Source organism: Mya arenaria, chromosome 8 (genome assembly GCF_026914265.1).
Source record: "Mya arenaria isolate MELC-2E11 chromosome 8, ASM2691426v1".
NCBI lineage: Eukaryota > Metazoa > Mollusca > Bivalvia > Myida > Myidae > Mya > Mya arenaria.
In genome coordinates, this window is record NC_069129.1 from 66,912,072 (window position 1) to 66,929,605 (window position 17,534).

General features: G+C 36.1%; 2 protein-coding genes across 2 annotated transcripts; one reads left to right on the forward strand and one right to left on the reverse strand.

Annotated features, from left to right (window-relative positions):
- Positions 1 to 1,833, reverse strand: LOC128244493 (leucine-rich repeat-containing protein 45-like). The gene has a single exon (XM_052962494.1). It carries the CDS (start codon positions 1,831 to 1,833, stop codon positions 1 to 3), a length of 1,833 nt encoding a protein of 610 aa, XP_052818454.1.
- Positions 1,834 to 3,877: 2,044 nt separating this feature from the next.
- LOC128242337 (glycine cleavage system H protein-like) lies at positions 3,878 to 17,464 on the forward strand. The gene is made up of 5 exons (XM_052959447.1): positions 3,878 to 4,018; positions 8,380 to 8,465; positions 13,792 to 13,855; positions 14,945 to 15,076; positions 16,130 to 17,464. Exons 1-5 carry the CDS (start codon positions 3,892 to 3,894, stop codon positions 16,222 to 16,224), a joined length of 504 nt encoding a protein of 167 aa, XP_052815407.1. The 5' UTR covers positions 3,878 to 3,891; the 3' UTR covers positions 16,225 to 17,464.
- The last annotated feature ends 70 nt before the right edge of the window (positions 17,465 to 17,534 follow it).

Consider the following 17,534-nt stretch of genomic DNA (forward strand, 5'->3'; position numbering starts at 1 on the left):
TCACGGACCGCGTTTGTGCTTGGCGACGGCGGACGATGCGCGACTGCTACCCGGGGAGACGAGCGCCATGTTTGATTCCACTTCCTCCCAGTTGTTAGGGCTAGGTGTTTTAGCGTCCCTGTTCTTCTTCTTGCGTGCGATCTTCGCTCGGCTATCTTTTTCTTTCATGAGGAAGTTTCGTGCCAGGATACGGCGAAGTGCTGCGGATACCTTGCCAATTTCTGTTCGGTCAAAGTCAACATCTACCTGAAGGCTTTGTCTTAGTTTCTTCCTGTGCATGTTCTGTGCCTCAGTCATCTCGCCAAAGTCCAACGTGTTGCTTTTGTCCTTGTCCAACTTACGAATCAACTTCAACAACACTTGTCTTTTGACTGGAACGCCCAATTTTAACAGTCCATCACAAAATTCAATGAGTTCAATAGAGTTACTCCTGTCCTTATCCAACGACTGGAAGAAATCAATCAGTCTGAGGTTCTGTAGACGCATGCACTCCATCAGGACGGTGAGGGGGTTGCAGGTAAGCAAGAAACCCTCGTCGTCGTCCTCGGCAGTCTTTTTCAAGTTGCGAGTTGTGTCCCAGACGTTTCCGAACACTACTTCGATACCACGCTCCTTTTTTGCACGTGCGTTGATGTCCAAAAATGTGTCATACACATCCTGTTTTCCCAGATCTATGTAGTTTAAGGCAGTGTCCTTATAACTTAGTATTTTTTTCAATATAGCCTCTGCACCTGTACATGTAATGGAGTTGTTAGCTAACCTGAGCTTCTCCAGTGTTGAATTGTTGTCTAACCCGTTCAGTATTTCCGCGATGCACTTTTCATTCAGTCTGTTACAAGCGAGGTCCAGGTCTTGTAACGTCTCATTTTTCGTTAAGGCGGCAGCAATAGACCTAGCACCATCATAATGTAAGCCATTCCATGCCAGGTTGACGCTTCTGAGGGAAATGTTTCTCTCCAGGGCCAGGCCGATGGCTTCTGCACCCTGTAACCGGATGTGGTTCCAGGACAGGTCAAGTGTTCGGAGTGTGCTGCTGTCCTCCAACCCTATAGCAATGGCCTTCACACCAATGTCCATAAGAGCGTTTTTCGACAGTATTAGTTCTCTCAGTGACTTAGAGTCATTCAAAAGTTTTTCAAATATTACACCGTCACTTTCCACGAATCCGTTCCCAGATAAATCAAGAGATACTATCATCTTGTTGGCGGCAACAGCTTTACAAATATTTTTCGCCCCTTCCGTTTTGAGGCCGTTGTCCACGATCCGTATGTGCGTGATGAAGGCGGAGTCGCGGAGCACCTCCCCAAGTGTGTGGATGGACATGCCCTCCAGGCCGTTCCGTTCAAGCTCAACACGATGGACGTATCTGTTGTCGTACAGCGCCAGGCAGAGTGCCATCAGATCATGTTCTTGAATCTTAACAAATTTACACGAAAATGTTTCACTCAGCAGCGCTGCCTTAATAGAATTCATGCACAATAAATTGTATTTTTTGCACGCAGCTTCATAAATTTGCACAACATTATCAACTTGTGTTTCACCGGAAGAAAAATCATCAAAAAAGTAGTCATTCTCGTCTTCGTCAAAATCAAATTCTTCGTCTAAATCAAAAGTAGAAGACTTCCTAAATGACAAATCACTGTAGCTTTCACTGAGACTTGTGCTCTTCACGCTGTCGGTCACCTCCATAATGATTTCCGGTGCTGTGTCAGCCAACGGGCGGGAAGCCCTCTTCACGAGGCGGTGAGTGTCTCGGCGCGGCTCCATATTGAGGCGGTACTGCTGGGCCAACACATCCGCCTGTTTCGCCAGGGGGGTCCGCAGCGCGCACATATTCTTATCCTATGCGTCTGTAATACAGTGACGAAGGCAGTGCATATTCTTATTTCATACATTAATATATATATGACAAAAACCATTAAAGAACATACGAAAATGTACATGATAATTCCGTCTCTTACTCGTGTCAAAAACAAACTAAAAACTATATCTACCTATCTTAACGTATTTCTGGACTGTTATATGTGCTTCTCTATGTGAATATGGCAAAATGGTGATCTCAACCTTTCAAGTCAATCTGATAAATAAATAATAATTTTCTTTTGGTGTCTAAATGGATTAACAATAATTAAAATTCCTGATTTTACCACACAATACATAAGGTTAAAATTGTTAGAGCAGATTTAAGTATGGAACACTTAAACTTGGATTATTGTCATAGTGTTTTTATGGTTTCTACGGACTGATGATCCCTTTTTGTCTATCGTATTTATAAAGAATGTTTTCACACGATTCTTAGCTTAAGAATTCAGTAATCTTAGATCATTACAAATTAAAGTGGTATTTTATTTACAATTATTTACTTCATTGTATCCGTTGCTTTGGCGGTTTGTTTTCATTTATTATTATATTTGATTGTATTAAGTCTGAATTATAACTTATTATATCATTTTAATACTGCCCGTAGCTATGGTCGTCGGTAAGAGAGAAATTTAATACAACTAAATGTTATGACTAGTAAATATAATATTATTAGCATACCGTAGATAAACCGTTTTGGTAAACTATTGAAATAAAATACGTGTGATAATCTGAATGAAGCTGTACAACACACAATGTGAAACATAGAATTGCTGAAACACAGTTTAGTCTTAAAAAATAATAAACGAACAGTTAAAGTAAAAATGACCTAAAAGAACAAGACCAAGACCAAAAGTCAGGTAGCTAATTGTTCAATTACTGTGCCATGTTTCCAAAACTTCCTGAATGACGAATGTCGGTCACCTCCAGGATGATATATATATATATATATATATATATATATATATATATATATATATAAGGATGTGAAAGCTATTTATATAAATATTCATATATAAACACTCTGTTAATTGTTCGGTTTTCTGTGCCTGAATATTATTATTTTTATTATTTATATTACACAACCTGTACTAAGAACCCTTTGCTAAAAAGAAACAGCACTGCGGTTTGCATAATTATATAATAAATTAATTTTTTAATATATGTAAGACTGCTTGAGAAATGTTAACATTAAGGTGACTTAAAGGCCCGATGTGTTATCATCATTTATATTGAGAATATCATGTGTGTAATGCAAATGTCACTATAAGAAACCAGTTACTTACTTGCTTACTTACTTGCTTGCTTGCTTACCTGCCTGCCCGTGCCTGCCCCTGCATGCCCCTGCCTGCCTGCCTGCCTGCCTGCCTGCCAGCCTGTCTGCCTGCCTGCCTGCCTGCCTGCCTGCCTGCCCGTGCCTGCCCCTGCCTGCCTGCCAGCCTGCCTGCCTGCCTGCCTGCCTGCCTGCCTGCCTGCCTGCCTGCCTGCCTGCCTGCCTGCCCGTGCCTGCCCCTGCCTGCCTGCCAGCCTGCCTCAAGCATAGTATAGGGCTACTCCACACTTAAATTGTACAAAAGCAGATCCATGTCTTTGTGGCAAAATCATTTTACAATACTGTTCTGTGCAATTCTCATATTTAAACTGACACTAAGTTCTTAATTTGTTTCAGCCAGTTGTTCGTGCAGCATTTGGTCTTGAAGCTGTATCTTTCCAATCAGTTCGTAAAAAAGCACTATTAAAGCTGCACTCTCACAGATTGACCACTTGACAACTTTTTTCATTTTTTGTCGCAGAATCAGCTGATTTAGGCATCAGTGTTTTTCAAATCAGTCACATAGGATAACACACAAAATAAATCTTCTAATTGTTTGGAAAACTGCCGAAAATTAGAAAAACAATTTGATGGGATACACTAGTCCAACTTCTGTTGAAAGGTATTCTAAAACATAATATTTTGGAGACCGGATGTGACCGGGTAATACTATTGCCCGATTTTCTTGTCGTTCATTTTCTTTTGGTTAAATTTGAATAATGGCTTCTTGTGTTTGGAGGAGGCTTGTAAATGTACAAGGTTTCCGAGTTATTGCGCAGAATTTAACGAAACAGACAGCAAGAGCGTCAGTTTATCGAAAATTTCACGTGTCGACAATCGCTCAACGTAAGTATCTATGGAAGACATATATTGCAAACAGAAGTATTAGCTAGATTCGTACTCGGCATGTTCACCCCAGAGCATTGCTCATCTGACCTTTGTCGGTGCCGCGATTACCTTTTCAATTCCCAATTACGGGTCAAGCCTGTTTATATTTTGCACATGTTATCCCATGAAAATAGACATTTATAGCCGAGAAGCAGTTTTCGATATTAAGCAGTTTCTTACAAATTGCATTTCAGTGTAGTTTCTTAAGATCTTCATAAAATGATAATTAAGATACTGCTTTTCAATTATTTTGTTACTGGGCAACCAACTGCTGAAATTCATATTGAGACAGACAAGTTAAAAATTATCATTATAGTTTTATGTTGCATGTTTATTTTAGTCCAAATAATTGTACGTTGACGGATTTTTTTTTTTAGATTTTTGATATGGCAAATCCTTCACGTACAAATTGTTTAGTATCAAAAGTGGGTAGTTGTTCCGATCAGGATTCCGGGTTAAAGCATATAGCGTCTATAAAATATCATAAAAACAAGAAATATTACCAGATAATGTTGTTTTATATTAGTTCCGTACACAAAAAATAAATATCCAACTTCTAATTATGAGTTTGACGGCTTTTCTTCATTTCATTCTGTCAAACCATAACGATATATACATGAAGGGCACCTGCAAGGCTTTAGGGCACAGTTTTAAATCGCTCGGAACATTTCGGCCATGGCCGAGTTGTTACGATTGTATAACGAGGTCTATCTCGAAGCTTTGTCGGAGGAGGCCGAGTTATTACGATTGTATCGAGTTGTTCCCCTTCACATAATTGTTGTCTGTGTCAGTCAACTTTCGTTTTATTGGAAAGGTAAACAACTTGTTTTAATGCATTAAATGCTTGTTTAGTGCAAAATAACATTTCACTTACATGGTAAAATATGAATATAAGTCTTTATGATCAATTTCAACCATAAAATACTTCACTTAAAACAATTTCAATATTTTTAAAACACCCCCGTTTTTTGCACATTCCCGTTTAGACGTTAGGGATTGGAAGAATCCCGTATAACACGTCTATTATTTTAGACTAATGTTTATTTTTGCTTTTTAAACTATTTTGCAATTGGAGGGTTGTCACGCGCAGTGAATTGCCCATGCGTGTGAACCTACAACCTGTTATTTGCATATCTAGTAATAACTGATACAAATTATGATCAGTTCGTACATATTTGCAAACAATATTGTCTTGCTATTTTGACATCCACATACATTATTTGACTTAAAATAAATATTGAATGCACTTTGTCCGTCTGTCTGTCGGTCCATCTGTCCGTATGGCTGTAACATTTCGTATCCGCGCTATAACTTACTTGTGCATTGATGGATTGACCCGGGTCCATACCTCAAAGGCCAAGGTCACACGAGACATTTAAAGGTCAGAGTACACATGCTAGTGTCCGGGCTATAACTTACTTATGCATGGATGGATTACCATATTACTTGGTACAAATGTTGTACTCATTGAGACGATGTGCAGTGACCTTGACCCGTGTCCATACCTCAAAGGTCACACGAGGCATTTAAAGGTCAGAGTACACATACTTGTGTCTGTGCTATTACTTACTTATGCATGGATGGATTACCTTATTACTTTGTACAAATGTTGTCCTCATTGAGACAATTTGCAGTGACCTTGACCTGGGTCCATACCTCAAAGGTCACACGAGACACTTAAAAGGTCAGAGTACAAATGCTCGTGTCTGTGGTATTACTTACTTATGCATTGATGGATTACCATATTACTTTATTGAAAATACTTCTCCCTATTATATACACTATGTTTGATGTCGCACATGTGAAAATATATCAACAATAGCAGCTTGAGGTGCGGTTTACATCAGTGCGGTGTAATATCTAAAGTGAATGTTTTTTATACACATATTGTTCCATAAACACCTATAAAACTCTGAAACTGTATCTCAACCAGAATCTGTAGTAAAATAAGAATGGTTCTCTTTTGGTTTATTTAGACAAAAATCTTTCTTTTGCATTCATTGATATTATTATCATTGATCCATATTTTAGCTTAATTATCATTATGGTACACTTATTTAAATCAATTACATTGACTAGAATGTCTTTCATTAGTGTCATGTCTTTCCCCTTAAAATATAAATTCCCTTTGATAACATTCAATATTTCATTGCCGAGATGCATCAATACGCCATCATCTTTTCGTGAGGAGAAGTAAGTCACACTGGTCAACTAAATTACACTTTATATTATTCTATACAGTGACTTCCCATGAAGAGGTTTATTAAACGACATCCTGTATTCTGTTCTTTTTTATCAAGCTTGCCTCGAGAAGATGTCTTATAACTGGAGGCATTTTAAGCATGAAAATCAGAAAAACTGACACAAAAATACTCCCAGTGACTGTAAGTCAGCAGGTACATCTAGTCAACTCACTAGCATACAAAACATGACCTAGTCTGAACCTTCTAAACCAGATTATTATCATATGTTTTCAATGATGTTCCCATTGTCGATCGCGCATAGTGACCCTAAAATTTCACAACCACAGCATGTGTGCTGTTAGCAAAAAAAACAACTGGAAGTTCTGATAGAGAAAGTGAGTCTTAATACATTTAATTGCCCCACTGAAGAGAAAAAATAAAAGTAGTGACGAGGGTTGTACTTGCTCGCCACCAAACAAACAATCCAAAAGCCACACTTATGATGGGCGTTTATTCTTAGAATCTAGGCAACAGTGTTCATTTCAGTGGGTTTATTTTTCTCCTTTTTCAAAAGGGATACATGTGCTAGATTTTGAATTATTTGATAATTGATTAAACTTGAAAGTTGTGTGTGGTGAAAGGACTATATTTTGGTATTACAAAATAAATATTCCATGTCTGCCAGTATGACAGTACATAAAGTCAACATTTGGGTTAACCACAGGTTAACAGTATTTCCCTATTGTTGACAATATGTACTGTCACACTGGAAGCCATGATATATTTATATTTTATCAGCCTCATACTAGCTTGTATTGACTACTGGTATTCTTGACTTGTTTGGAGGAAATATTATATTTGCAAATTTTTGGACCATCAGGTGTCTTAGTCCCTTTAAATAGTGGCAACAATTAAGTGTTTATTATACCCCCACAAACAAAGTTTGAGGGGGTATATAGGAGTGAGCTTGTCGGTCGGTCGGTCTGTCGGTTTTCATGGTTTCCGGACGATAACTCATGAAAGTCTAGACAGATTTGAAAATTTTTTGGTACACAGGTGTAACATCAGAAGATACAGGTCAAGTTCGATATTGGGGCTGGTGGGGCCAAAGTCAAGGTCACTGTCACTAAAAATAGAAAAACGGTTTCCAGACGATAAATCATGAAAGGCTTGACAGATTTGAACAATTTTTGGTACACAGGTATAACATCAGAAGATACAGGTCAAGTTCGATATTGGGGCTGGTGGGGCCAAGGTCACTGTTACTAAAAATAGAAAAACGGTTTCCGGACGATAACTCATGAAAGGCTAGACAGATTTGAACAATTTTTGGTACACAGGTGTAACATCAGAAGATACAGTTTGGTACACAGGTGTAACATCAGAAGATATAGGTCAAGTTCGATATTGGGGCTGGTGGGGCCAAGGTCACTGTTACTAAAAATAGAAAAACGGTTTCCGGACGATAACTCATGAAAGGCTGGACAGATTTGAACAATTTTTGGTACACAGGTGTAACATCAGAAGATACAGGTCAAGTTTGATATTGGGGCTGGTGGGGCGAAAGTCAAGGTCACTGTTACTAAAAATAGAAAAACGGTTTCCGGGCGATAACTCATGAAAGGCTAGACAGATTTGAACAATTTTTGGTACACAGGTGTAACATCAGAAGATGCAGGTCAAGTTCGATATTGGGGCTGGTGGGGCCAAGGTCAAGGTCACTGTTACTAAAAATAGAAAAACGGTTTCCGGATGATAACTCATGAAAGGCTAGTTTTTCTTGTCAGCAGGTGTAACTTCTAAATTACTCAACAGATTTAAATAAAACAATACATGCATGATAAAATAAGATTCAGTGTGCAGTAACCTTGGAGTTATGGCCTCTTTTCAAAGGAATGGTTTGCCATTCCTGTGTCCAGGCGGCATTTGGGGGTATTCGTCACTCCTGTGACAGCTCTAGTTGGGTTGGTTTCTTATATATACTCAGTATTATGTATAAGCTAATTTAATATTTCATGCAAGAATGCATCATTAAATGAACACCATCTTAAAGTTACAGCTCTGTTGATCTAGCTTGCAATCAGCCATTGTCTATCTGGTACACATGTTTAGAAAAAACATTATTTTCCTTTTCAGAAAAGTATTTTTCTGAGAAGCATGAATGGGTGTCACTTGAAGGAGACGCCAACATAGGTACAGTTGGAATCACAGACTATGCACAGGTATTTAAACATTTGAGCACTGTCCCATATATATTTTGTTTATATGCAGCGTTTATGACCTGATGTTTTTTATTACCGTGTTTGTTTTTTGAAGTCAGGGTATTGTAATAACTTTTGTAATCTCTGCGTCATTTTAAATCTTTTTACCTTGGCCATAGCACTCAGAACATCTCGGCCATTTTTCATTGAAAACATTCCTAAATGTATAAGTATGGTTTAAAATATCAGAAATCTTTACATTTACATGTACTACGCTTTAAGTAATAATTGAAATGACACTGCCTGTCGGCTGGTTGATACATGACTGACCATTCAGCAAGATTAGGCGTGGCTTATCAGTTGCCTGTTGCTATCTGCCATGACCTCCAACATAATGCATTTATCAACAGAAAAGTAATTACGCTGTTTTCTATATATTTAACACAAAATATGTTTCTTATAAAATATAAAGTAGTTCTTAGAGATAGTGAAGACAATACGGAAATCGGAAATACTGATATTTCCCTTAATGCTGCTCAAATTATGTATTTTTTAAATAACAAAGTTACCTTTCAGTAGACTGTTTCAACCATCCAAATGTGTTCATACAATTGTATATAATATACATATACTTTCTGATAGTCTTAAAACAAGAAAAATCATTATCAGTATTAGTGTATAATATTGAAGGTATCTTGCAATTTATTTTATTTTGAAATATGTCTCCTTCTTGTGCATTATGCACCAGTCAATTGTAACCACGGCCCCCCAAGGTCCGGGGGTATACCGGGGATAGCCAGGAAAATGGGCCGTGTTTTTACTTTCCAGGTGGCCCCGCAGTGCCGGGTGACTGCGGAGGTATTAACTTCGCGCAAAATTAGCGGAGAATGATCCTTAGCTCGAGTCCCTGAGGTGCTGGGGCATTTGGCGGGGATTTTACTATCATTTCGTCGCCACAGGGTGGGGATTTAACCTTGGCTTGGCTGGACCAAAAGTAAAGTCCCCGCTATTCCCTGGACCTTGCGGGGCCGTGGTTACAATTGACTATTGCATAAAGTTTTAAATCCAAAGCATATACATTTGCTTTTAAGTTTGTTAGGACATATCGTTTGTGAAAAAGACAACTCATTTGATTTGAGTGACATTTTTAATTATATAAGATTTTAGATAAAATATCTAATATATAAATAAAAGTCACAAAAAGTATTATATATAGATATATATAGATAAACAAAATCAACTCCGTAAAAGAAGCAAATCATTGTATAAACCTATGCATTTATAATGACTATGATCATTTCCAACTTCATTGTTGCAGTTTTGCATTTCATTTAATATGGATATTAATTCATTGATAGAAACATTAAGGTAGTTATATCAATAATAATTCATTAAACTTGTATAAAAAAGGTGACTCAATGGAGAAAGGAAGAAAATCGGCAAAACACCTTTATGTTTTGACATTTGATCCAAACCAACATCATATTTTGTTGACTTTCTAAGCTGCACTCTCACAGATTGAACGTATTGACAACTTTTTTTTTGTCTTGGAACGAGCCAATTTATTGGAAAATGCATGGAAACAAGTGATATAAGACTGCTGACAAAAATTCAGAACACAGATTTTCATATTTCTGTTCAAAAATTGATGTTATATGCATAAAACATTAATTTTCGAACAGAAATATGAAAATTTGCTATCTGACCTTTTGTCAGCAGTCATATATCACTGGTGTTTGCAGATATTTACACAAAAATTGGCTCATTCCAAAGCAAAAAAGTTGTCAAAACTCAATCTGTGAGAGTGCAGCTTTAAGGGAAATTAATACATGTTTTGTTTCCCTAAATTGGAGCTTTCAAAATAGACAGGGCTTTACTACTAGTACTGTAACAAAATTATGATGTAATTTAGCATTCAATTAATAAAAATTAACTAATTTAATGTTATACTTGCTTTTATTGCTAAGTTTGCTTATGTGATTGTCATGTATAGGTATCGTCTGCTTCTGCTTACTTGTCGGAGGGCCCTTACTAAGGGATCAATGTGACGCCTACAGCCTTATCACTTTGAGCGTTGTGTCAATTTCAATTTAGCAGTTAAATTAATGGCTTTACTCTTGAGAATCTTAGTTTGAGCAACCCAGGTTCAATATTTAGGAACAATCTCAAGGCTGAGTCTAGACTCACACTCAGAAAAGCACTTTTATTTAATTCCAATTAATAAACTTTTTTCCATATGGTTAACCAAAATAAGAATTCAGCAAATTTCATAGTAGAAGAAAAGTTTACAATGAATTGAAGATTTGCAGTTTGGCCACTTAAGTCTGAACTTAGTCCTGAGACGGTTTGTAATCATGGCCCCTGGTCATTGCAAGTCTAGTTACCGTAAACACAAATACAGCAATGCTTCCTTCAATTTATGATAAGCCTGAATCGTAACAACATGAACTAAACAGCGATAATGAAATTAATGAAATATAAAAAGAATATGAAATATTACCTTTAAAACTGTTACCCTTTATCATGAAAGTTGATATATAAATGTAGAGTTTTAGCCGGGTCTTGAAAAGGACAGGGTGCTGCAGAAAAGGAACAAGGTGCGAAGAGAGTAAAGGGTACAATTGTATCAGGCTGTGAAGAATTTCAACATAACAAATATCATAGAAAATGTTCTTATTATACATCGGACAAACAAAGTTTGAAGGGGGTATATTGGAGTCACCCTGTTGTCGGTCAGTCGGTTGGTCGGTCCGTTGCAATTTACCTTGTCTGGAGCATAACTTAAAAACTACTGGATGGAATCGGATTAAACTTCATACAATTGTAGAGCATAATGAGAGGAAGTGCAGTGTACAAAACCATAACTCTATTCTTGCTAATTACTGAGTTATTGCCCTTTGTTTCTTTTTTCTGTCCGGAGTATAACTTAAAAAGTACTGGATGGAATTCATTGGAACTTCATACAATGGCAAGGCACAATGAGTGGAAGTGCAGTGTTCAAGAACCATAACTCTACTTTAGCTAATTACTGATTTATTGCCCTTTATTTGTTTTTTTTGCTGTCAAATGTTTTTACAGACATTAACTTGCAAACTACTAGATGGAATTTATTGAAAATTCATACAATGGTGAAGCACAATGAGAGGAAGTGCAGTGCACAAGAACCATAACTCTATTTTAGCTAATTACAGAGTTATGGCCTTTAATTCTTTTTCCTTATCCCAAGCATAACTTGAAAACTATTGGATGGAATTTAATAAAACCTCATACAGTGATAGATCATAATGAGAGGAAGATCATAATGAGAGGAAGTGCAGTGTACAGGAACCGCAATTCTATTTCAACTAATTACAGAGTTACTGCCCTTCGTTACTTTTTCTTGTCCTGAGCATAACTTGAAAACTATTGGATGGAATTTAATAAAACTTCATACAGTGATAGATCATAATGAGAGGAAGTGCAGTGTACAGGAGTTACAGAGTTACTGCCCTTTGTTACTTTTTCTTGTCCGGAGCATAACTTAAAAACTATTGGATGGAATTTAATAAAACTTCATACAGTGATAGATCATAATGAGAGGAAGTGCAGTGTACAAGAACCGCAATTCTATTTCAGCCAATAACAGAGTTATTGCCCTTCGTTATTTTTTTCCTGCAATTTACCTTGTCCGGAGCTTAACTTAAAAACTACTGGATGGAATTGGATCAAACTTCATACAATGGTAGAGCATAATGAAAGGAAGTGTAGTGTACAATAACCATAACTCTATTCTTGCTTATTACTGAGTTATTGCCCTTTGTTACTTTTTTGTCCAGACAAACTACTAGATGGAATTTATTGAAACTTCATTCAATGGTAAAGCACAATGAGAGGAAGTGCAGTGCACAAGAACCATAACTCTATTTTAGCTTAATTACAGAGTTATGGCCTTTAATACTTTTTTCTTGTCCCGAGCATAACTTGAAAACTATTGGATGGATTTTAATAAAGCTTCATACAGTGATAGATCATAATGAGAGGAAGTGCAGTGTACAGGAACCGCAATTCTATTTCAACTAATTACAGAGTTACTGCCCTTCGTTACTTTTTCTTGTCCTGAGCATAACTTGAAAACTATTGGATGGAATTTAATAAAACTTCATACAGTGATAGATCATAATGAGAGGAAGTGCAGTGTACAGGAACCGCAATTCTATTTCAGCCAATTACAGAGTTATTGCCCTTTGTTACTTTTTTCTTGTCCGGAGCATAACTTGAAAACTACCGGATAGAATGTAATAAAACTTTATACAATGGTACAGCACAATGAAAATGAGTTCAGTGTACATGAATCATTACACTATTTTAGCAAATTACAATGATGATAGTCCATAAAACAAAGTTGTCATTTATAGGTTGGCTTTCCAAATAGTTGACTGCAATTTCATATCAGGGCGGTGTTCGGGGGTATTAATCACCTTCAGTGCTAGCTCTAGTTTTATCTGAGTTCAATAAATGTTAAATTTCTACTGCCAAATATTACAAGATGATTAAAGTTTGTGTAAATATGTAATCATATTTGAAGTTTTAATCAAAGCGGAAGAAATAGTTGATTACCTATAGAGGAAGGAGGTTGCCAATGCTTATCTCCATGACAGCAGAAGGGTGCTTCCCAAATAAATCAGAGTGCAGCACCCTTCCATAACTTTTGAGCTAAACTATTCATGTTCATGTGTAAATTTGATGTTCATGCCTTTCGTACGGAGAAGGATGAGTCATGTGTATCCTGTCTGGATCGAAAATGCGACCCTATGGCACTCTGCATAGCTAGTAACTCAGCAAGCATTGAGCCATAGACAGTGTGTCTATACCAGATGATAAATTACATCATATTAGCTACGTCGGAAGGCAACATTTTGCTTATAATGAAGACTTTAATCAAAGATAACTTTTCTTATACTTCGCTATTTTAAATGAAACAAAGGGCAGTCTATGCCGCTAAATAACCCTGCCTTCGTTTTATTACCGAAGTTTGATTAGGTGATTAGTTTCAACAAACCTGTTTCCAAAATATTGTTTTGACGATGCTCTGAGTGTCATTGTGAAAAGGTTTGTCGAGATGTTGCAAGAAAAAAACCTTCAATCAAACTCTGGTAAACGAATGAAGGTGGAGCTCTGTAAGCAGCATTGACTGCGCTATGTTATATTAAAAATGGTGGTGAAATAGTGAAGTTACCTTTGTTTAAAGACTTCATTCGAAGCAAAATATTGCCTACTGACATAGCATTTATGACGAAATTCATCACGTGGTAATCACACACTGATATAACAAATGATAAGTATTATTATGATAAGTTTCCCATTTCAGGACAAGCTCGGGGAGATAGTGTTTGTGCAGTTACCGGAAATAGGCCAGACTCTGGAGGCTGATGGTAAGAGGTGTTCAACAGTTGACATGTTCACACTTGTAGAAAAATTGACTTTTTAGAACAAAGTTCTATTTATTTTTTTCAAAGCTTAAAAAGAAGGCCCCAGTTTTCTAAAAACATTTTCAGTAATAAAGCAGTTAAAGTATCTTTTCACATTTAGATTAATAACTTGTTTAAAACAAAAGTAGTTTATCATGAGTATCTTTAAAACTATTTCCCGTATACACAAAACTTGTTTAAAGGAGAACATTATAAAAAATATCAGATTCCATGGAGGTTGATCGCATATAATGTTAACTGGAGGAAGTTTATGTCAACCAAGGCGTTTTGACATTAACATTCAGAGGGTTGACGTTGTATGCTATCGCACTCCAATGGCATCTGATATTTATTTTATTATACCGAACAAATATTGTTTACAATGGTTACATCTGCAATTGCTATTTTGATTTGACAAAATTCAAAAAGATTACATCAACTATTAAGTGATTAAAAACTTTTTAGCATTATTATAATATCATAGTTTATTTGAATTTCTATTTTAAGATTTTCAACTATATTCTAGCACTCAACTATTACCAGTACTTGTTTAAATGTCTGTTCACTCGATCTATTGGATATTCCAAGTGTCTTTCTTTAGACCCATGTGGGGGTTACATTCATTCATAGCAGGCGGTGAAAAGCGTCACGTCAAGGGCTAACAGTACATATTGACTAATGTCGTATATGTATATATATGTGAGTTTTACATGGACAATTCATGTCAGATACCAAAATAGCAAACTGGTTAGCTTGATTTTGTTCTGAAGGACTTACTATTGTTTGTGAAAATGGGGTGTTACAGATTTTTCAAAATTATACTAAACTTGATAACAATCTTTTAATATGAAGGAAGCCTATTTTATCTTTGAATTTCAACTCGGTTCTTTTTATTCATTGATAAAAAACTTAAATAAATGTCAATTTTTTTCAATATATTTGTATCTAAATTGCATCGCACAGTTGTTTTATAAATATGCATAATAACATAATTCATATTGGAATCTTTGCTTGACATTTTACCTCCGATCACCTACTATCTGTATAATTCAGGTGAGGCGGGGGCTCTTGAGAGTGTGAAGGCAGCCAGTGATCTCTACAGCCCCATCTCTGGCACAGTCACGGAAATCAACGAGACTGCCAGGGACGAACCAAAGATAGTCAATGAAAGCCCTCATGAAGATGGTGAGTGATGTCATGGGTGAAGTGCAAATGTATATTCAATCGCTACCTTATATGCTGAGGAATTTAGTACATGAGTGAATGGTTTTATTTCTTCAACTGAAAATATATCATTAAATGCTAAAAAGACGTAAATAATTACGTGCAGTTTTGAAATGAAATATCTGATTAAATCTAATTAAAGCCTTTACATTTTGTTCAATGCCTGGTAGATACCTTAGTTCTTACCCAGGGATCTGGTTATGACCAGGTAGAGAAGAAAACATGTATCGGGAAAGTGTTGTTCCATAAAATGTTTCATTTTCCGCTTTAATATTGACACATTGTTCTAAATAGTCAACCTATACATGTTTGCAAGTATTCATATTTCATTTTACTTATTTCTTCTGTCATCAATACATGTATGTATGAATATAATTTATTTACAAGTTGCTGTAGTTTAGTTTCACGGTTAAATGGCATGAGAACAATAAACAGAAATGTATATCAATGTATTCCCTGCTTGAATAACTTGACAATACCGTAGTTATGTTTATGCAATGTCATTTTAATGGCTTGTGAAGTCAGCTGTGATCTCATAGTTATGAATTCAGCTTGTTTCCACATCTCGAGTATAAACCAGTACTGCATATTTTGAAAAGCCAAAGGAGATATGCATCTTGAGGGATTTTACAAACAACATTAAAGTAAAAGACATTATTCATAAAACATCTTTAGTCAAGTCTTATCTTTAATCAATTTCCTAGAGTTTTTGTAGTCAAATTGAAAGAAATGTACATGTACAAACGACTGACATTATGGTGTGAATATATCATTAAATGAATGAAAATGAAGTATTTGAGAGAGTATAGAGTTATTAAATGATATGACTGGTGAAGGTACTTAAATTAGGAAAAAAACTTAAGTTTGGAAATGACTTAAGATGTTTTTAAGCATACCAGCCCGGGTTTGTACACCACTTCCCCAAATCACCTTCAACTGATACAGGTAACTTATCAATGAACAAGTGTTTGATGATAAATCAATGTGTTTGAATAACTAGCTTCTCTGTTTCAGGATGGCTGTTCAAGATGACAGTTGGTGACGCCAAGGATCTTGAGGAGCTGATGGATGAGGGGACTTACACAGAGTTCCTTAAGACGTGTGACTGAGGCCCTACCAGGGGTCCAGCATCAGGAAGCAAACTTGCCTCACATGTTTTGTTTTAATTATTGTGGTTTCTGGTTGTTTGTTAGTATGAGTTTTGTGCAAAACACAACTTGGAGAAATTATAATATTTTCGTATGAATAGAAAATACTTGTGTTTTGCACCAAACTCAGAACACGAAAGACATAGAGGCACTGCAAGCTCCTGTATACTTGAAAATGAGGATTTGTGTGGGTGAATGTATGTAATTTGATTTCACTAGGATCATGTTATTAAGTAATAAAGGAATTAGAGAAGAATAATATGACTGTATAAGGATGCTTAATTTGTGACTGCATGTTCTTGGCATTTATTTAAGAAATCTCAACTGTCCAGACTTTATGGCTTTTTTTATCTTGCAATTTTCTGTATTTTAATTATCATGATTACTGGTTTGTAATTTTTGCTTTTCAAAGATGTAATAATTGGCCTCTGACTTATGACATTTTTGTGCATTCCTCAGGTAATTCCTTTATTTCATGGATGAAAGCAGAGGTACGATCACGGACCTATGGTTTATAGGCCGTGGTACAATGTTACACTTAAAAAGCAGCCAGAACCTTTCTTTTGTCATGACTCCTCAAAGTGTATTATACATGTTTAAGATGTTGTATGATATTATTAGCAGAAAACAGCTGATTAACATGCATAGTATGTAATAGTGTTTATGATTCGAATGTTGATCCTTTATACATGAAGACGTTTTGATTGATTTTGTTATCCTGACCCAAGTTCGCGATTTGGAGAGTTTCAAGGCAATATTCAAATGCGATGTAATTTTAAACATTAATATGTACAATATGTGAAGTATATTTTTCCTGAAATCTACATCTTTATTGTTAGCACTAAGCGACACTTCATTTATAGAGTCTTCCTTGTGGAATCTTGTGTGCTTGTGTCCTGTAGTTCAGGGTATGATGTAGGTTTTATCTATGCAGTTTAGACTACCAAAGACACTCGAACCTTTATAACTTGGCTATCTTAGATGTTTTTTTAGATAATACTAGATGTATTAATCAACATATTGATGATTGATATCTTGTGTATATTCGGGGTTATTCATTCCTTTGTCTCCCAGTATCTGATAATGCTGAGTATTATTATTGGTGAATCTATTCCACATATAACATAGTTTTCTATACTTGCATAAGAAACAATAATAAATGCGTGTTTTTAAAATACTGTATAAAATAGTTTTCCTTCAATGCATCTGTTAGTCTTGTAACAATACCAAGGTAAATGAAAGCGCTGTGAGGGCGAGCATTTATACACATG